At 40.5% G+C, this 20199-nt stretch overlaps 1 protein-coding gene across 6 annotated transcripts in view; it reads right to left on the bottom strand.

Moving 5' to 3' along the window:
* Nucleotides 1–20199, bottom strand: part of LOC126267009 (TP53-binding protein 1-like) — a 287951-nt gene that overhangs the window by 81069 nt on the left and 186683 nt on the right. For all 6 annotated transcript variants that reach the window (XM_049971777.1, XM_049971775.1, XM_049971780.1 and 3 more), the window contains 3 exons: nucleotides 17484–17581; nucleotides 16843–17088; nucleotides 11977–12147 (listed from right to left, as the gene is read on the bottom strand). In XM_049971777.1, the coding sequence (XP_049827734.1) occupies nucleotides 11977–12147; nucleotides 16843–17088; nucleotides 17484–17581 (515 nt within the window). The remainder of the gene's footprint in view (nucleotides 1–11976; nucleotides 12148–16842; nucleotides 17089–17483; nucleotides 17582–20199) is intronic.

Consider the following 20199-nt stretch of genomic DNA (forward strand, 5'->3'; position numbering starts at 1 on the left):
AAAAGGGCAAGCTGAGTTTTGCGCGAGCAATACTTTCTATATCTGTGCCGATTTGTAAGCAAAAGTATTTCTGTCCCAAGGAGATTTATTGTATTTGAACTCAGAATATGTTCACGATTTCTGCAGCAAACCTATGTGAAGGATATTAGTCTGTAATTCATTCTTTCACCTTCCCTATTTAAATGAGTCACTTGTGCTTTTTTCCAGTCATCTGGGAACTTTGGGTGACAGATATGCAATAAATGCAACTAAGTAAGGGGCCAATGCAGCAGATTACTGTCTGTAAAACTGAATCTTGATTACTTCTGGACCTGGCGATTTATTTGTTTCAACTACTTCTGATGCTTCTCTTTCTCACAGATGCCTATTTCTATGTCCTTCATGTGGGGGCCCGTACGACAATCAAACAACAGTTTGTTTGTACTGTCCTCCTGCATGAATTATTTCTTAAAGGTGAAATTTAAAACTTCAGCTTTCCTTTTGCCGTCTTCTACTGCCACACCAGACTGGTCGATGAGGGACTGGATAGAAGCCTTCAAACCACTCAGCGATTTTATGTATGACCAGAATTTTCTCGGGTTCTCGGCAAGATCTTTCACTAAGATATGACAGGGGAAGTAGTTGTATGCTTCACGCATTGATCTCCTTCTGGAGGCACGAACTTCTACTAACATTTGTCTGTCAACATTTACATGTTCTTTTTTGAATCAAGTGCGCAGCAATCTCTGTTTCCTCAGCTTTTTTCAGATCTGATTATTAAACCACAGAGGATCTTTTCCACCCTTAATACCCTTACTTGACACATGTGTATTCAAAGTACAACTTACAGTCAGTTTAAACTTTGCCCATAATTCCTCTATGTCCATCATATTGGAACTAAATGATGTCCACTTATTGTCTAAGTAAGAAACTAAGAACCATTGCTCTGTTTTTTTTTTCTATTATAAATACTCTCCAGCCTTCTTGATTGATTTATTAACTTTAGTAACCACCACTGCTATGATGACATCATGATCACTAACTGAACACAAGTGAACTGGAATGAAAATGATACAAAAGTTTAACTTTACTTGTCTCCTGTAATCTGCGGACAATCATCTGTGGGTCAAGAAATCATAACCCCCTCCTTCCAATAAAATTTGAATAGTTTAAATTTACTTATCTCCTGTAATATGTGGACAATCGTCTGGGGGTCAAGAAATCATAACCCCCTCCTTCCAATAAAATTTGAATAGTCAAGAGCCAAAAGCTCCAATTTTCTTCTAGTCTTTAACATTTGTTGTCCACATTCTAGTTTCAATTAAGAACACATTCCAGACAAATCTTCCAGAAAAGACTTCCTAACAGTTAACCTATTATACTTTTTCAGACGTTTTCCTTGTATTACCAGGCAACACTTTATATCTTCTTTTCTTATGCTACTGTCAATTACTTTGCTGCTCAACCAAAACTGTTGTTCTAATTTTGGCACCTCATTTCCTAACTGAATTTCTTTCAATGTTAACTGATTTAATCTGACTACACTGCACTATCCTTGTTTTACTTAATCTCTCTTTTCGCAGCAGCATCCATTACATTCAACACATATCCCAAGTCCTTTGCTATCTCTGACAGAATTATTATGATACCATCAAATCTTTGTGGTTTTTCTTCCTCTCTGAATTTTAATTCCTTTACTAAGCTTCTCCTTAGCTTCCCTTACTTTTTACTCTATGTATGATCTGCAAGGGACCTGGGTAAACTGACTAAACCAGAGGTTGTACAGAGTTTCAGGGAGAGCATAAAGGAACAATTGACAAGAATGGGGGAAATAAATACAGTAGAAGAAGAATGTGTAATTCTGAGGGATGAAGTAGTGAAGGCAGCAGAGGACCAAGTAGGTAAAAAGATAAGGGCTAGTAGAAACCAGTGGGTACCAGAAGAAATATTGAATTTAATTGATGAACGGAGAAAATATAAAAATGCAGTAAATGAAGCAGGCAAAAAGGAATACAGACATCTCAAAAATGAGATCGACAGGAAGTGCAAAATGGCTAAGCAGGGATGGCTAGAGGGCAAATGTAAGGATGTAGAGGCTTATCTCACTAGGGGTAAGATAGATACTGCCTACAGGAAAATTAAAGAGACCTTCGGAGAGAAGAGGACCACTTATATGAATATCACGAGCTCAGATGGAAACCCAGTTCTAAGCAAAGAAGGGAAAGCAGAAAGGCGGAAGGTGGAAGGAGTGTATAGAGGGCCTACACAAGGGTGATGTACTTGAGGACAATATTACAGAAATTGAAGAGGATGTAGATGAAGATGAAATGGGAGATACGATATTGCGTGAAGGGTTTGACAGAGCACTTGTAATGTCTCTTGCAATGTGCGGATGGATGTGTGTGTGTGTGTGTGTGTGTGTGTGTGTGTGTGTGTGTGTGTGTGCGCGCGCGCGCGAGTGTACACCTGTCCATTTTCCCCCCTAAGGGAAGTCTTTCCGCTCCCAGGATTGGAATGACTCCTTACCCTCTCCCTTAAAACCCACATCCTTTCGTCTTTCCCTCTCCTTCCTGAAGAAGCAACCATCGGTTGCGAAAGCTAGTAATTCTGTGTGTGTGTTTGTGTTTTGTTCATGTGCCTGTCTGCCGGCGCTTTCCCGCTTGGTAAGTCTTGGAATCTTTGTTTTTAATATATATATATGATGTGGACGGATGTGTGAAGCTGGCCATTGGACAGATGGAGGTCAACGTCAAGGAAACTGGCATGGGATTTGGAGTAGGACCAGGTCAAAATTATAGTCAACACAATCTGGAACCACAACACCCCAATTCAGTAGTTAACCTTTCCTCCAAACCCCTCTCCCAATCCGAAACCTCTGTCCTATCCAAAGGCCTCACCTTCAGCCCCACTCCCAGGTTCAACCAAACTGCCCTTGTCAAAGATTTGCTGTCCTACACTCATAGTCTCTGCTGGAAATATCACTTTGCCACGAAGAAAAATAATCCTGATCCCACTCCTAATGATCCAACTCCCCAAGACACTATCCAAATTGAACCCTGCCTGGAACAGTTCCGTCCTCCATCACAGCGGGACCCACCTCCTCTTCCTCAAAATCACCCTCTCCAAACCTTCCAGGAATTTCTCACTTCCAGCCTTGCCTCTCAATCTTTCTTGAAAAACCTTAATCCTACTCCCAACATCACCACAGCCAAAGCCCAGGCCATCCGCGATCTGAAAGCTGACCGATCCATCATCATTCTTCCGGCTGACAAGGGTTCCACGACCGTGGTACTTGATCGTCGGGAGTATGTGGCTGAGGGACTACGTCAGCTTTCAGACAACTCTACATACAAAGTTTGCCAAGGTAATCCCATTCCTGATGTCCAAGCGGAGCTTCAAGGAATCCTCAGAACCTTAGGCCCCCTACAAAACCTTTCACCTGACTCCATCAAACTCCTGACCCCACCGACGCCTCGCACTCCTACCTTCTACCTACTTCCTAAAATTCACAAACCCAAACATCCTGGCCGCCCCACTGTAGCTGGTTACCAAGCCCCCACAGAACGTATCTCTGCCTACGTAGATCAACACCTTCAACCCATTACAAGCAGTCTCCCATCCTTCATCAAAGACACCAACCACTTTCTCCAACGCCTGGAATCCGTACCCAGTCTGTTACCCCCAGAAACCATCCTTGTAACCATTGATGCCACTTCCCTATACACAAATATCCCGCACGTCAAGGGCCTCGCTGCAATGGAGCACTTCCTTTCACGCCGATCACCTGCCACCCTACCTAAAACCTCTTTCCTCGTCGCCTTAGCCAGCTTCATCCTGACCCACAACTTCTTCACTTTTGAAGGCCAGACATACCAACAATTAAAGGGAACAGCCATGGGTACCAGGATGGCCCCCTCGTATGCCAACCTATTTATGGGTCGCTTAGAGGAAGCCTTCTTGGTTACCCAAGCCTGCCAACCCAAACTTTGGTACAGATTTATTGATGACATCTTCATGATCTGGACTCACAGTGAACAACAACTCCAGAATTTCCTCTCCAACCTCAACTCCTTTCGTTCCATCAGATTCACCTGGTCCTACTCCAAATCCCATGCCACTTTCCTTGAAGTTGACCTGCATCTGTCCAATGGCCAGCTTCACACATCTGTCCATATCAAACCCACCAACAAGCAACAGTACCTCCATTATGACAGCTGCCACCCATTCCACATCAAACGGTCCCTTCCCTACAGCCTAGGCCTTTGTGGCAAACGAATCTGCTCCAGTCCTGAATCCCTCGACCATTACACCAACAACCTGAAAACAGCTTTCGCATCCCGCAACTACCCTCCCAACCTGGTACAGAAGCAGATAACCAGAGCCACTTCCTCATCCCCGCAAACCCAGAACCTCTCACAGAAGAACCCCAAAAGTGCCCCACTTGTGACAGGATACTTCCCGGGACTGGATCAGACTCTGAATGTGGCTCTCCAGCAGCGATACGACTTCCTAAAATCCTGCCCCGAAATGAGATCCATCCTTCATGAAATCCTCCCCACTCCACCAAGAGTGTCTTTCCGCCGTCCACCTAACCTTCGTAACCTCTTGGTTCATCCCTATGAAATCCCCAAACCACCTTCCCTACCCTCTGGCTCCTACCCTTGCCACCGCTCCCGGTGTAAAACCTGTCCTATGCACCCTCCCACCACCACCTACTCCAGTCCTGTAACCCGGAAGGTGTACACGATCAAAGGGAGAGCCACGTGTGAAAGCACCCACGTGATTTACCAACTGACCTGCCTACACTGTGACACTTTCTATGTGGGAATGGCCAGCAACAAACTGTCCATTCACATGAATGGACACAGGCAGACAGTGTTTGTTGGTAATGAGGATCACACTGTGGCTAAACATGCCTTGGTGCACGGCCAGCACATCTTGGCACAATGTTACACCGTCCGAGTTATCTGGATACTTCCCACCAACACCAACCTATCCAAACTCCGGAGATGGGAACTCGCCCTTCAGTATATCCTCTCTTCTCGATATCCGCCAGGCCTCAACCTCCGCTAATTTCAAGTTGCCGCCGCTCATACCACACCTGTCTTTCAACAACTTCTTTGCCTCTGTACTTCTGCCTTGACTGACATCTCTGCCCTTACTCTTTGCCTTTAAATATGTCAGCTTGTGTCTGTGTATGTGCGGATGGATATGTGTGTCGTTTCACCATATCCCACACATTTTCAATTGGTGACAAATATGGTGATCTGGTGGGCCAGGGTAAAAGGTCGACATTCTCTGACTTCAAGAATGCATGTGCTTGTGCAGCAACATGTGGTCATGCATTTTCTTACTGAAAAATGCCATCTGGGCTGTGTCATTTGTGTAAGTCACACTATGCCCTGGACATGCACCAACTACGATTTGTGGTTGTACCCAACAGCACCCCACACCATAAGGCCTCTAGTTGGTGCTATATGTTTTGTGAGAATGCAATCACTGCAATGCTGTTCCCAGTCTGTGGCAAACTAAAATGCAGCTATCATTGTCAAGCAAATAGAATCTGGATTCATCAGAAAACACTATTTCATGCCTTTCTTGTTGTCCCCAATGAAGTCATTCCATATACCACTGCCGTCTAGCATGTTTCTGCACATTCATCAAAGGTAGACAGAGAAATGGGTGGCGCACACATAACCCATGTCATATTAAATGGCAACAGACTGACACCCCTGATAGTGTATGATCTGTTACACTACTGTGCCAGAGGCAATGAGGATGCAAATCTGTGCTGCAATGCCATTTGGATGAGATGTCAGTCTTCTTGAGGGGTGGTCTGGGTGGTGCAATCTGACACATCTCATCGTATTCCATGGCGTTCTGTAAACTATTATGCACACACCTGTTGCACTGTCGAAACACTTCGTCCCACATGAACAGCAATTTCCCACACTGCTGTATCAGATCCTCCTCTTTTCAACTACTGATCTGATGGTACGGTTCGCGCATATATTTGCGAGGCATCCTGCATGTCTGCTCAAGTCACACTGATCCATTGCCTTTGGTGTAGAGTGATAATGAGAGCTGCAACTACACTTTATCGATAGGTGGTGTTGAATCATGTTAGTGATGTTGACCTTGAATCCATGGCCCAACATGGTTCAAATGCTAAACATTTCTGCAGAAAATACTAATGTACGAGGGTCGGTCAAAAAGTAATGCCTCCCATTTTTTTTCTACTTAAAAAAATTAAGTTAAGTGAAAAATTTGAATTTGGCGCCATTCCTCAAACCTTCTTCTGCAATCCACTGCAGTAGTAACTTTCTGTGTCAACAGGTGGCAGCACAGCAGAAGTTTGTAAGATGGCCGACATCGATGTTCGTTTGAGACAGCGTTGTGTGATTGAATTCTTGAATGCAGAAGGTGAAACGCCCATACGCATTCATGAAAGACTGAAGAAGGTGTATGGTGTTGTGACAGTGGATGTCAGCACTGTTAGACGATGGGTTCGTCGTTGTAAGGAAGCTGAAGGGCAAACACCGTTGACTGACGAAAAGCAGAGCAGCAAGCCGGTGAGTGCAGTGACTCCACACAACATTCAGCAAGTTGATGACATCATTCTGTTCAATACGTCACAACCCTCAAAAAACTTAAAGCACGTCTTCAGCGAGTTCGCCCAACAAAATCAATGGCAGATGTTCTTTTGCATGACAATGCAAGACCACACACCAGTCGTCACACCTCTGATGAGATTGTCAAAATTGGATGGGAAGTTTTGCCTCATCCCCCATACAGCCCTGACCTGGCACCATCAGACTTCCATCTGTTCGGGCCGCTAAAAGAAGCTCATCGTGGGATTCATTTTGAAGATGAGGAGGCCGTCAAAACATCCGTGCGTCAATGGCTTAGGAAGCAGAGCTGTGATTTTTACCGTGCTGGGATACATGCCCTTGTTCAAAGATGGACCAAAACTGTAGAGATGGGCGGAGATTACATTGAAAAATGACAAAATGATCCTCAATGTTGTGGTTTTCAACCTATGTAATTGCATTTAAATTTCCTGACAATTAAACGTAGAAAAAAAAATAGGAGGCATTACTTTTTGACTGACCCTCGTACATGTCCTTTGAATATCCTGTCTCCAGTCATCCAAGGTGTCTTTTTCGGAACATGAGTGTATATTACTATACAAAGAGAAGCCGTTGTGTAATGTTCTTACCATAAATCTCAAAGAGTACTTGGCCAATTTACTTCAAATTTTTACAAGATATTCTAATAAACATTTGGACAGACATAGGCTATATTTTTTTAAAAAACAATAATGAACATGTTTCCTTTTAAAACCAACAACAAGAAAGAAAATACTAAGCTGTAAAAATATTACCTATGATAGCTGAGCACTTAAAGCATCGGACAAGTTATTTCTCCCATATATATTCATCTCCTTATATATAATTTTAAACAAAAATTGTATAAACAAATATGAGCTTTTTTTACCCTCTCAATTGGTTTTAACATAAAACTGGAAGTTGTATTTACAACTTATCTGCTAATGATTAGAATACTGCTATGGAATCTGAAGAGTCCGAAACTTTGAAATGTTGTAGGTTCGCAAATTAAAACTATGCAAAATGCTGTCATTTAAGCTACTGTCTGCACAGACCCAGCACTAGGAGAGGTCTCGCACCCCATATACCAATGATCCTAATCGAGTTATTGTAAGAGACTTCAGTGCTAGCACTAGGAGAGGTCTCTCACCCCATATACCAATGATCCTAATTCAGTTATTTTAAGTGACTTCAGCACTCAATCAAGGTTTCATTGGCAATAATAATAATAATAATAATAATAATAATAATAATAATAATGATGATGATGATGATGAAGGCTGTAGGTCCGCAAGAGGGAAGGAGGAAATAGACACAGTGAAGAAAAAGGAGATGGACAGGAGGGGTGGTGTTGGGAGAGGAGAAAATGGACAATGAGAGAGGAGAGGAGATCACTAGAGGTAGTGCAGGAGAGAACGGGTGGAGCACAGAGAAGGAGTTAGTACACATATCCAATTCCTATACTTATTTGGCAATTCTGAAGCATTTGGAGTGTTAGTAAGAGACAAGGCACCAACTCAGGTCGGGGAATAATGGGAAACGAAATCAACCACGTCCTTTTCAAAGAAACAATCCCTGAATTCAATGTAAGTGATTTAAAGATACCACTGGAAACCTATATATCAATGGCTGGACAGTGATTTAAATTCCTGGTTCTGAGCGCCCCCCCCCCCCCCCCCCCCCCACCTCCGCAAAAAAAGCATTTAAGTAATAGAATGAAGTTTGTTGTCTTTGATGGCGTGTGTTCCTCAAATATAAGGATAACAGCAGGAGAGCAGCAGAAAGTGTGTTAGGACTGCTACTGCCCTGTGTGTAAAATGGGAAATCAAAAAGTTATCCATTATTATGACAGGCAAAGTAGCTTTTGCAGGATACTGCAGTACACTTCCAAATGGCATAGGTACATGACACTATATTTCAACATAGTCACCAAGTCCGTGTAAACAGTAGCCAGAATGTTCTATCAATAATTCAATTCCTTGATGATACAATTCTGCTCCTTAGTCATGGAGTCATTTAAGAATCGCTGTGTTAAAATCCCCATCAGTGGAAAATCTCTTTCAAACACGCGATCTAGTGTGATGGATATCATATGGTGCAAGACCTGGACTTTTCAATCAGCATCACCCATGTCTGTGTGGCCTTAGTCAAATTGTTGTTTCACTTCGACTGGACACATTATTGCAATTGGTCCATGTATCGCCAGAATTTCACGGAGAATCTGTATGCAATTTACACATTTTCCCACAAGAACCTTCTGTCCCACATACTTCAACTTTGGAATATGTTTCCAGCTGCTGTGATGCACCTGTCATCCACATCACAGCACGACTTTGTCGGCTGGAAACACAGAACAAGTATTCTCTTCTAGCAGCATCCCACACTCTTGTCATGCATTAGTCTCAGGATGGGATCAGCTGTGTAACATACTCTCTGAACTCCTTACGTACATAAAAGGTTTGTCGAATAACGAGAACAGCAGTCTCATGACAATGTTTGCTGAAGGTGCTGTTTTGTATGGAAAAATGACTAGCTGATATGAACCATTCTGTGGAGCATAATGAAAAAGAAGCAGCAATTCTGCCGTACTGGGGAAAGACTACGTTACTGTACTTAAAAGTTTTAATGATGCGTGATTTTCAGTTTGAGGAAATTGTGAGGGAAAATGGACAAGCAATTCTTTGTACACTGGGTTAACCGTGCACATATGGAGCAAAAATAGTACCTCTTCCCTCCTCCCTGAAAAGTACAGAATCAGGCTGAAGAGGACTGAATCAAACTGCACCGAAGACATAGAAGCATATCAATGGAAATTTTCTCCAATCCAAGATTCATTTATTCTGATTTCATTCTTCATCGGGATGCAAGGGTGTGGTGTCCACTGGAAGCAATCCGTAAAACTTTTAGAGGATGTCCTTCTTCCAAGCTAACTAGTATGTGCACGCAGGGGCACATGCAAGGCGCTCGCACTTGCACTTAGCTGCACAGCTAAAGTGTCCCAACTAAATACATTGCATTGCCACTACAGCATGATTGAGGTGAGAGGCTGTATGACGTCAAGTGGGCAGGGGAAGAAAAGAGGCAATGAGGGTGAATGACAACTGTGGGAGAGAAAGGAAACAAGCACACAGGAAGGACTGTGACACCAGTGAACTTCCTCTGGTGCAGGCAGGGAGAAATGTGTGTGTGGTACATAGTAATGTCGAGTAATGGACATGGAAAAGGGGGGGGGGGGGGGGGAGCAGGACGAGGAAGACTGCAGAGGGGAGGATGTGAGTCTACACTATGTGGAGGTGAGGAAGGGGGAAGTGGACATAGTTGCGGCACAAAGGCCAGATTGAGGCTTGGAGGATTGTGGGATCAATCTCCACAAGCCTCGGCCCCAACACTCATCAGAAAATCTGTTCTCCCCACCTCCTCCCTTTTCACTCATATTATATTCACAGTCTTCCTTCATTCAATCTCCCCCTCCAAGTCAATTTCTTCACACCCCTGTGCACAACAAACAACTCTCACTGCCTGCATTAAGCAAGCTCACCAGAGCCGCATTCCTATCCACTGCACTTGATGTGATTCCCTCCCAGCTGTTGGTCACCTTACCTTCTTCCGTCCTGATTTCCTCTCCCAACCTCCCCCTCTCCCCTCACTAACCCAACAGCTCCCTACCTCAGCTGAACTGCACTGACAGTACAATGTATAAGGCTTGAATAATGTAATAGTGCATGTGTATATGTGAATATGTAAGTGTATCCTGTATTAGTTGGCTCTCAAGTTTTCAGTCTCATTTTTGTGCCTGTCGGCCAATTAACACCTAAACAGTAAGCTGTCACTTTTACTTCTTCCATCATTTACATTCCACCAACGACTTCTATTAACAAATTTATTCTAAAATGTAATAACTGTCAAAGGCAACTGCTTTCCAATGCTAATGTCAGTCATAACCGTATGTATTGATTCTGTGTGGCAATGCTATATGCTAAAAATTCAATAGAACACTTTTAATGTGAGTTACATTGAAGGAATGCGTCTTCTGTATCATACTTGGAACTGCATGCATAAACTTTGAGAGACAGAGCCTCATCCACAACTTCTCATAAATTTACCTGATTATCATGAGTTTTCTCATACAATTAATGGCATTTCACACCCAATATGGGCTATTTATTCTGCACAACCTGTAATTTCTTTTTTCTTAAGAGTTCCTATGTCAGAGCTTTAACACCTGCAATAACAACCAACCAGTTACTGTTTAAAACATCTGGACGGGTTACTTTCAACAGTGTCAGCTTACTTTCAACAGCGTCAGGTCAATATTCAATTAAAAATAAATAAATGGGAAATCTGCTACAATACGTCCTTGCCTTCCTCTGAACTAACAACAGGCTGACTCAAGTGGATCTGAAAAACCACAATGAAGTTACAGATTTCTCCTGTACACAAAATACTGCTAATGGTGAAAATCATACAAAGTGCTTCGAAAAAATCCCATGACCAACAAGGCATATAACCTGATTTGTAGTACACTAATATCCGTAAGTCAACTGATCTTTGAGACCTGTAAAATAACATTGTGTCATCCAATGTTGTGCATACTAAACAGTGTGGGATGCTACAGACACATGTGATACAGCTAGTACTCCACTTAGTGTGACTTCCGAAGTTGGCAGCGTGGTTCAGGCTGCACATTTTGCATGTGTGTGACACACAGTATTCATGTTGTAGGAACGTGGGACTTGAAAGGAATAAATTGTGTGTGCCACGTCACTGACGGATTACAGGTAAGCAATAAATATGTGAAGAATATTGCGGGTGAAAGGATGTTGCAGTATGGGCAATATCAGCCACATGCTACAGCTGAGTGAGAAGGTTTTTATCAGCTGTGAAGCTAGACACAGCACAGTGACTTTATTCACAAAGCGAGGAGCCAATTAGGCTTTTGTACTGTTATGCAAAGGTGTCATACCACATATTTCCTTTCTGTATGCCACTCATAGAGACATTACACACCCTAGTAAGTTTCTTGGGGTATCTTGTATCTGTATCACCCTGTTGTCTGTTGGTAGCGCACCTCTTTGTGTACACATTATAGCGATGTCTCAAACTGTTTTGTGTGTTTTCTAGATCTCTCAACTTAAGGTTGTAAGTGAGTGTATGTAACTTGTAAGTAATCCCCAAAGCCAGTTTAACAATGAAAGCTCTTTGCACAAAAGTAATTTCAAGTGGGGAAAAAGCACCTTTTGTGAGATACGAAGTTTGGAAACCAGGTACATTACACTACAATGGAAGATGTTATAATAAAAGTTAATTATATGATGTATGGTACCAAGTATGTGTGTTTAGAACAAATGTCTGCTTGTCACACAGAAAGAGAACATTATCCATCTGTTACCTGGATGAAGCATGCCCTTAAAGCGAGAGGCATCCTCTGTACCCCATGTTAAAGGTTCTGACGATAGAGGAGACGGCTGAGTGCGAGCCTGACCCCGAGCACTCGAACGGCCCCGGCTGCTTCCTCCACGAGCTCTGCCTCGTTTTCGTGTTGTATTTCGTTGATTTTTTTCTGTTTCAGTAACAAGAAAAGAGCACTTTCTCATTTAAGGATTTACAATGGGTACAGAATTACAAAAAGGATTTCAACTATCTCATAATTTAATACACAATGACCCATCATTTCAAAAAATATATCCAGGTCTGAATGCTGTACTAAGAAGAAAATTCACTTGAGAAAAACCGCAAGGAGACAAAATGGATGGCCAGTATTTTTTCTTAGTAGGCAGACAACAAAGTCCAGCCAATACACACACACAAGTAGAAAAACCAACCATAACCTTTCAAACTGTTAGTATCCAAAAATTACGAAACAATTTTTTTAACTGCTAAAATACACATATAAAAGTAGAAATAATTATTGTAAGTTCCAGAACATAATAGCTCTGAAAGTTACGACAGATTTTTTTCTACTTTTACCTATGTCTATCAAGGAAGTGCTGACCGCATGTTCTTCCCTTATAAAAACCAAAGAAATGAGGTGGTCAAGGGAAACCAGCAATGTCATATAATTATTTGAGACTAAATCAGTGGTTGGGGAAACCCCCAATAAACTAATCTTAAACAGAACTAAGGGAGCAACAAATTGTACCATTTCATTACCAAATAAAGTTCTTAATTTAATCTTGCACTTGAGTAAAGATCAATTGATGTAGTGTATCCAGATACACATTTACAGTCAGGATTCAAGCATAAAAGTATACTAATTTTGGGTAGTCTAAATTTCACTGCAAAAACTTGTGTCAATTCCACAATCCCCAGGCACATGTTTTGAACTGTTACTCTCAAATTGTGAGATATTATCAAAATTCTTTCCGATACATCAATTTTGTTTCCGAACTTGGCACACAAACCGTAGTCTGTAGAATAGAGATAGTAACAGCTACAGTCTATGCAGATTCAATTAAAATCTCAATATATTTGGTAGCCAAGGGAATTTTAAGCACCTATGTTACAACAAAAAATTTTATGTACCAGTAATTTTTTGGACAAATTCCAATTCATACAAATCATATTGACAGGTAATCTGTTGCAGATGTAATTCTTATATAAGTAAGCAGCAGACATAAAAAATCACAAAACGTTTTGGAAATCACATTACAGTCATCTTTCATTTCATCAAGCATAAATTTACTCTGTATAAAAATGTATGTCATTTTATAACAATTCTTGGAGCACAGTTCTTATGATCACTCATAATGTAATAATTCTCGATGTAATTCTTTATGACTGTCACAAAAACGTGATTTATGCATCAAGTCATGGAGGGGGGGGGGGGGGAGACATTTTTCTTACGCTAGCATGTTTAAGTTCATGCATGCAGGCATTTCACAAGAATTACCAGTCTTATTCACACAATACTGCGATGAAGTAAGGAATGGTCCCGACTGTTTCTCTGCACACTGTGTACTGTACAAGACATATTTGATAAAGTTCAAAACACCGGGCAATTCAAACCAATAATGCAAAAATGACTGAAGTTATACTGTTCCATTGGCAAACTTAAAATGACAAAAAGTTATTGGAAACTAAATTACCCAACAATTTCTTAAAAAATGCTTTCCTCTGTCGGGGAGGGGTAATCTTTATCAAGAGGTTAATTACAGGAGTTGTTCCAGGAAAATTCGCAATATATATTTTATTTCACAACAATGTTTACGACAAATGACAGGATGATTCCTTCACAGGGAGATGAGCAATTTTCTCCCAGATACTTTCCAAATCTGAATTCATACTCAGTCTCAGAAAGATGCTGTCATGTTCAGAGTACATGTCCACCTCCCGATAGCAGTTACTTTGTGGCTGTGGATGGTTTTATAATGGTCTATTCACCTCTCTAAGATGTGAGCAGATACTGATTCCATTACCATCATTTACGGTTTTCAGCACTGCACTTAACTTCAAACCCCTCACATCAGCTTTTATTGTAGGTTAGGTGCTTAAAATTCCCTTGGTTTGCCAATATATTGAGGTTTTAATTGATTTTGCATTGACTACAGCCATTACAAGCTCTTTATTCTACAGACTACTGTTTGATTTGTATTATAGCACCATCACCCCATCAGCCACCCTTTGTATCACCACCACCATCACCACATGGAAGTGATTTAGAACACAAAAGCAAACTGGAAGTATGCTGTGGGTTCTTTTGAACAAATGGTGCTATGCAGCTTGTAAATATTGGAAATGTCACTTTATATGTAAACAAGACCTCTCACTGGGTAGCAAAGTGCTGAGCAGGGGAAAATATACTACCCTCTGGGTGAAAGAACTCTTTTTCTGTGAAATGTGACAATATACTTTTCATCAAAGATGTAAAACTTTTCAATCCTTTGAATTGTAAAGATTTTATTCACTGGTGTATATCTTACTGGTACTCTGGGAAGTGAAACCAAGCAAAAACAATTCGTTTTGGAAAGATCTTTCATGCGTGGTAACATGTACACTGTGTATTTTCAATATTATTATGACAGTGTAAACATGGATTCCATTAAATACAGCACAGTAGCTTCCAAAACACTGAAACCAAAATTGCATTGCATGATGCACATTTTGTCAGCCCATCATAGTTCATGTCAATGTTATCTCACTAGGCAATAGCAACATAACTGTTATGCAATATGAACCCATAAATATGAAAAGTTAATGGTTTAAATTAATATACATGCAGTATAGCTAAAGGGAAAGCTAAGCTTTCATGTATAATACTGGTTGTTAAAAAGTTTTTGCTGTCCCGCCCCCCTTGGAGGGTGTGGTTAAGCACGATCCTAGCAGTGCAAATTAAATTGCAGAACTAAATATTGCTAACAAGCACAATTATAAATTTCACTGTTGCACTGCGAACATTTCGTGGGTTACCTGGCTGAATACATGTTCCGTCAAGCACTCTCTCTCTCTCTCTCTCTCTCTCTCTCTCTCTCTCTCTCTGCCTTTCCCTCCTAAAAAATTCCCAAGTTTTCCCCAGAAGAAAAAGTTTCGGGTTTTTTCAAAACTTCCTGGAGCATATACACCCTGGCTGGGGGGGGGGGGGGGGGGGGGCAAAGAAAACTTGCTAGTTTTCAGGGTAATTCTTTCTCAAGCTGGATTACACACACATATATTTATTTATTCATTTATTGCCATTCTATATACTGGTCTCTGAGCATATTCCAAAGATTTTGCCAGTAACAGTCATGAATATTACAGTTTTAATCAGTATACAAATTTTGGACATTATGCAATTGTCTTTATTGATGTGCTTAATACCTCTAATAAGTACATACCCAATACTAGACCAACAATAAATAAATGAAGTAATCCTTATTGGGGACATACTTCGAACACTTCCATTTACTTGCTCTTACTCTGAAACACAGTATACGTCACCATAAATTAATATAACACTTCTCCAACTTTATGCTGAAGTCAGTGAGTGTACAGAGCTGATAAACAGTTGTCTGATCACTGCAACATCTAACTGTGCAATGTGTTATAAGTTAATGGGTACACTACACCTACTGACTTGTTCCGCACCCACGAGAATCATCTCATTTTCGGGCCTATGGAATGAAAACTGAATCGAATATAGTCTAACCTAATCTAAGACCAACATATCTGCATCCAGCAACAGCCAGCAGAAGTTAAAAAACAATCTGATGCAAGTAACAAATAATGAATGGTAATATTTATAAAGGGCATTCGAAAAGAAATGAGCTGGAGGTATAATTACAGAAACCAGTACTTGTATGTCAGAAGTATTGACCCTGGCTATTGAGACACTTGTCCCACTGTAACACAAGGTGGTGAATGGATGTCTCATAAAATTCTCGGGGTTGCAATGTTAACCATTTCCGCACATACAGCTGGATGTCATCGTCTGAGGTGAGTCATTTGCCCCTCAGAGCCTTTTTAAGGGGGCCAAAAATGGTGTAATCACAAGGAGAGAGGTCTGGACTGTATGGAGGGTAGGCGAGAAACCACCACTTGAAATTCTGCAGGAGTGGCACAACTGTTTTGGCCGTATGAAGCTTTATATTAAGCAGAATGACCCTACAGGTGAGATTGCCTGGTCATTTTGATTTGATCGCTTTCGAAGGATCTTCAAGGTTTGCGAGTAACACCGGGCATTCACTGTTGTCCCACGCTGCAGGAAGTGAATCAGAAGGAATGAATTTTTCATCCCCTTAAAAAGGCTCTGAGGGACAAACGATTCACCTCGGATGACAATGTCCAGCTGTACGTGCAGAAATGGTTAACATCGCAGCCCCGGGAATTTCATGAGACAGTCATTCACCACCTTGTGTCACAGTGGGACAAGTGTCTCAACAGCCAGTGTCAACACTTCTAACATACAGGTACTGGTTTCGGTAACTAAGCGTCCGGCTCGTTTCTTTTTGAATATTCCTTATACATTGCCACAAGAAAACATACAGGTACTGGTTTTGGTAACTTTGCCTCCGGCTCATTTCTTTTTGAATGCCCATTATACATTGCCACAAGAAAAAAAATACTTATAACAATAATTTTATGAAGCATTACACTTGAAGGTAATGGGCAGACTGATCATAATTAGGGCAAATAAAATGGAACACTTCAAGGAAGGGCACACTTCCCCTCCCCCACTATAAATGTTAGGTAAATTCTTCTCTTTGTCAGTGTTCATCAACTTTTATTGTTAGCTAGTTCAACTACAAGCACATACATGTTGTAATACAGTAAATATACTAACCTGAAGTGAGAGGTGTGGTGACAGTGCGATCAGTGCCAACAGTCTCTTTGGTATCTACGTCCTCTTTCTTGAGATCATCTGCAGTGTCAGTTGTTTTATTTGAAGTGGAAGGTGGTGCAGTTGTTCGCAATCTATGGCCAGCAAACATTGCCGATGGAACTGGTAACTGTTCAGGACCAATTTTCCGAATGGCAGAAGCCACTAAGTCTAGGTTCAATACTTCCACACCAGTGCGCAGTCGTTTGCCTATGTGTGAAAATGTACAAGAATTATTATTTCTTAATGCTGTGTCTAAACACTTAAACTGAAAAAGTATGAATCTATTACAAACAATACAACTTTAAAAACAAGTACCAGTAATAGAAAACAACATGAACTTTTTTAACCTCAGTTCCCATAAGCTAACAAAAGGTCAACATTTTCACAAGTACTCTATAATAACCTGCATTTAAGTAAAGATAAGAACCATTCATCAATTCTATTTCTATGTATATCATGCATATTAGGCCCAAGCACATGTATATATCCAGATTAACAAAAGACTATACAACAGTACAGCATGTCATACACAAGTAGATGAACTGAATTTACAGTCTGATTGGATTTATAACTAAGAAACAAACATTAGGAATGCTGCTTACTTGCATTTGATAGTGCCAAATGAGCAGCACTGGTCAATGAGGAGGATGAACTGCTCGATGTTGTTGATGCACGCAATACCAGTGGAAAAGGACCGACGCTAAAACAAAACACAGAAAATCAACCATAAAAATCAAAATTATTTGATGTTACAGAATCTGATTGAACATTCATCTTTAAATATATTTATGTTAGAAGGAAAATTTAACAATATGAGAAATAAGAAATGTTGGAAGAATTCAATGTGCTTACACTGACTCATTTAAGGCCAAAAAATTCCATTCTTTTTGTTTTGTACTGTATAAAAGAAGTGGTGCACAATTTCATACAATTATCACCCTATGAGCCTAAGGAGGGACTTGGAACAGTGTATTCAACACAGACACGATGCATATTCAGTAAACTGTTACCTTTACTCCTTAATTATTTACAAACTTATAAGAAGATCATAAACACCACAATAAGGGGCACGATGGCTTTCTTGTGCACTATCCTGGAAGTTTGTTTACATTCATCCATATTGACACAACCACTATAAAAGCTCTCGGTGACAGTGAAAGGCTGTAGTCTAAGTCCTGGAAACAATGTACTATCACTACATACAATCCAAAGCAGAAAGGAAATATGTGTTTGAAGTCTTTCTTCCACTGTCAGTGATTCCACACTGCAGAGATGGGTACTTAGCCTCAAATGCATACTTCTGTAGACTGTTGAGTATTTTTTACACTCTGCCCATCCACCCCCTCCCCTTTTTAGTCACTTCTCCTGTGCCAACCTCTTCATCTCATTCAAGTAGCACTTGCACCCTACATTCTCAGTTACTTGCTGGACATATTCCAATCTCTGTGTTCCTCCATAGTTTTTACCCTCTACAGCTCTTTCTAATATCACTGAAGTTATTCCATGATATTGTAACACATGTCCTACCACCCTGTCCCTTTTTCTTGTCAGTGTTTTACAATGTATACCTTTCTTCACCGATTTTGCAGAGAATCTCCTCACCCCTCCCCTTATCAGCCCACTAATTTTTAAAATTCTTCTCTAGCACCACATCTCGAATACTTTGATTCACTTCTGTTCCTGTTTTCCCACAGTCCGTATTTCACTAACTACAATGTTATGCTCCAAACAAACACTTTCAGAAATTTCTTGCTGAAATTAAGGCATATGTTTGATACTAGTAGACTTTTCTTGCCCAGGACTGCCCTTCTTGCCAGCGTTAGTCTGCTTTTTACGCCCCCTTGGTCCATCCGTCATGGGTAATTTTGCTGCCTGGGCAGCAGAAAACTTAACTAAATTGTGATCATCAATCCTGTTGCTAAGTTTCTCGCTGTTCTCATTTCTACTACTATTCATTACTTTCATCTTACTTCAATTTTCTCTCAATCCATACTCTGTACTCATTAGACTGTTCATTCCATTCAGCAGATTCTGTAATTATTTTTCACTTTCACTAAAAGTAGCAATGTCCTCTGTAAAACTTATCAATGATATCATTCCATCTTGAATTTTGATTCCACTCTTCAAACTTCTTTTATTTACTTCATTGCTTCTTCAATGTCTATATGGAACAGCAGGGGCGAAAGACTATCTTACTTTTACGCCCTTTTTAATCCTCCCTGTATTTAACTGTATTTTCATCATACTTTTTCTTTTCCTCATGATCTTCAATTTGTAACAGATATGCTCTCACACATGACCAGCCAAATACTGATTGAATCTGCACTGTTATGGTCCATTACTGCTTCCAGCTCCTCTCCTGCATCCAATGTCCCTTCTGATTCAGGGCTCAGATACACAACACACTTTAGCTGCTCAAAACATGGTCATCATAGTAATACCACAGTTGAAATTCAGTTAAGTACTGAAGTGATCAATGCGCAACACATCAGTTTTTCGTTTACACAAATATTACACCCAGGAGAGCTAGTACTTGAATACAACACAAAAAAAGTCCAAACAATTTTCGAGACCTATTACAAGAAGACACAAAGCACCTTTATATAAATGTAATACACAGTCTCTATCTGTAGTTTAGCTGCATAACTATAAGTGGGATTGATTTCTACAGCTGAACAGTCAATGCTGAGACTTTTCACACATGGTGGTCCAAATTTGACATCAAATTATGTAGTCTTCCCTACCCTTTTCTTTTAGCTAAGTAACTTGTTGATCACAATACCTTTACACATGTTTGCACTATACAACATGAAAAGGCAATTATGACAACATACAGTTAATTTCCAATTTATATCCTTGATGTTTCGGATAGAAATTAAATTATGATATTTAAAATACCCAGTACAAAGAAACACAATGCAATCTAGAAATTCATTAAATGCTGTTGTTGTTGATGATAATTATGCCGATGAGAGCATATCAAAATGAAATACTAAAGGAAAAAATAGTAAGCAAAGTTTGGAAGAATGAAAATAATTTAAGAGTAAAGGAGACCACTCACCGAATAGCAAAAGCATTAGGTTGTTGACAGGCCCACACAAAAAAATAATGAAAACTTTGCTATCTTTCGAAAGAAAACCTAATCTTTGACAACCTAGAGTGGTAAAAGCCGTTGCCTGTAACGCAACTGCCGCTAGCGTTCCTTATGGTATGATTCGGCACTAGTGAACTACGCATGACAAAACTTGATGTATTTCCCTACCAACTGACACTACAATCACCATTGTAGGTACTATGAATTAATTTATATGAATTGTC

Source organism: Schistocerca gregaria, chromosome 4 (assembly GCF_023897955.1).
Source record: "Schistocerca gregaria isolate iqSchGreg1 chromosome 4, iqSchGreg1.2, whole genome shotgun sequence".
Lineage (NCBI taxonomy): Eukaryota > Metazoa > Arthropoda > Insecta > Orthoptera > Acrididae > Schistocerca > Schistocerca gregaria.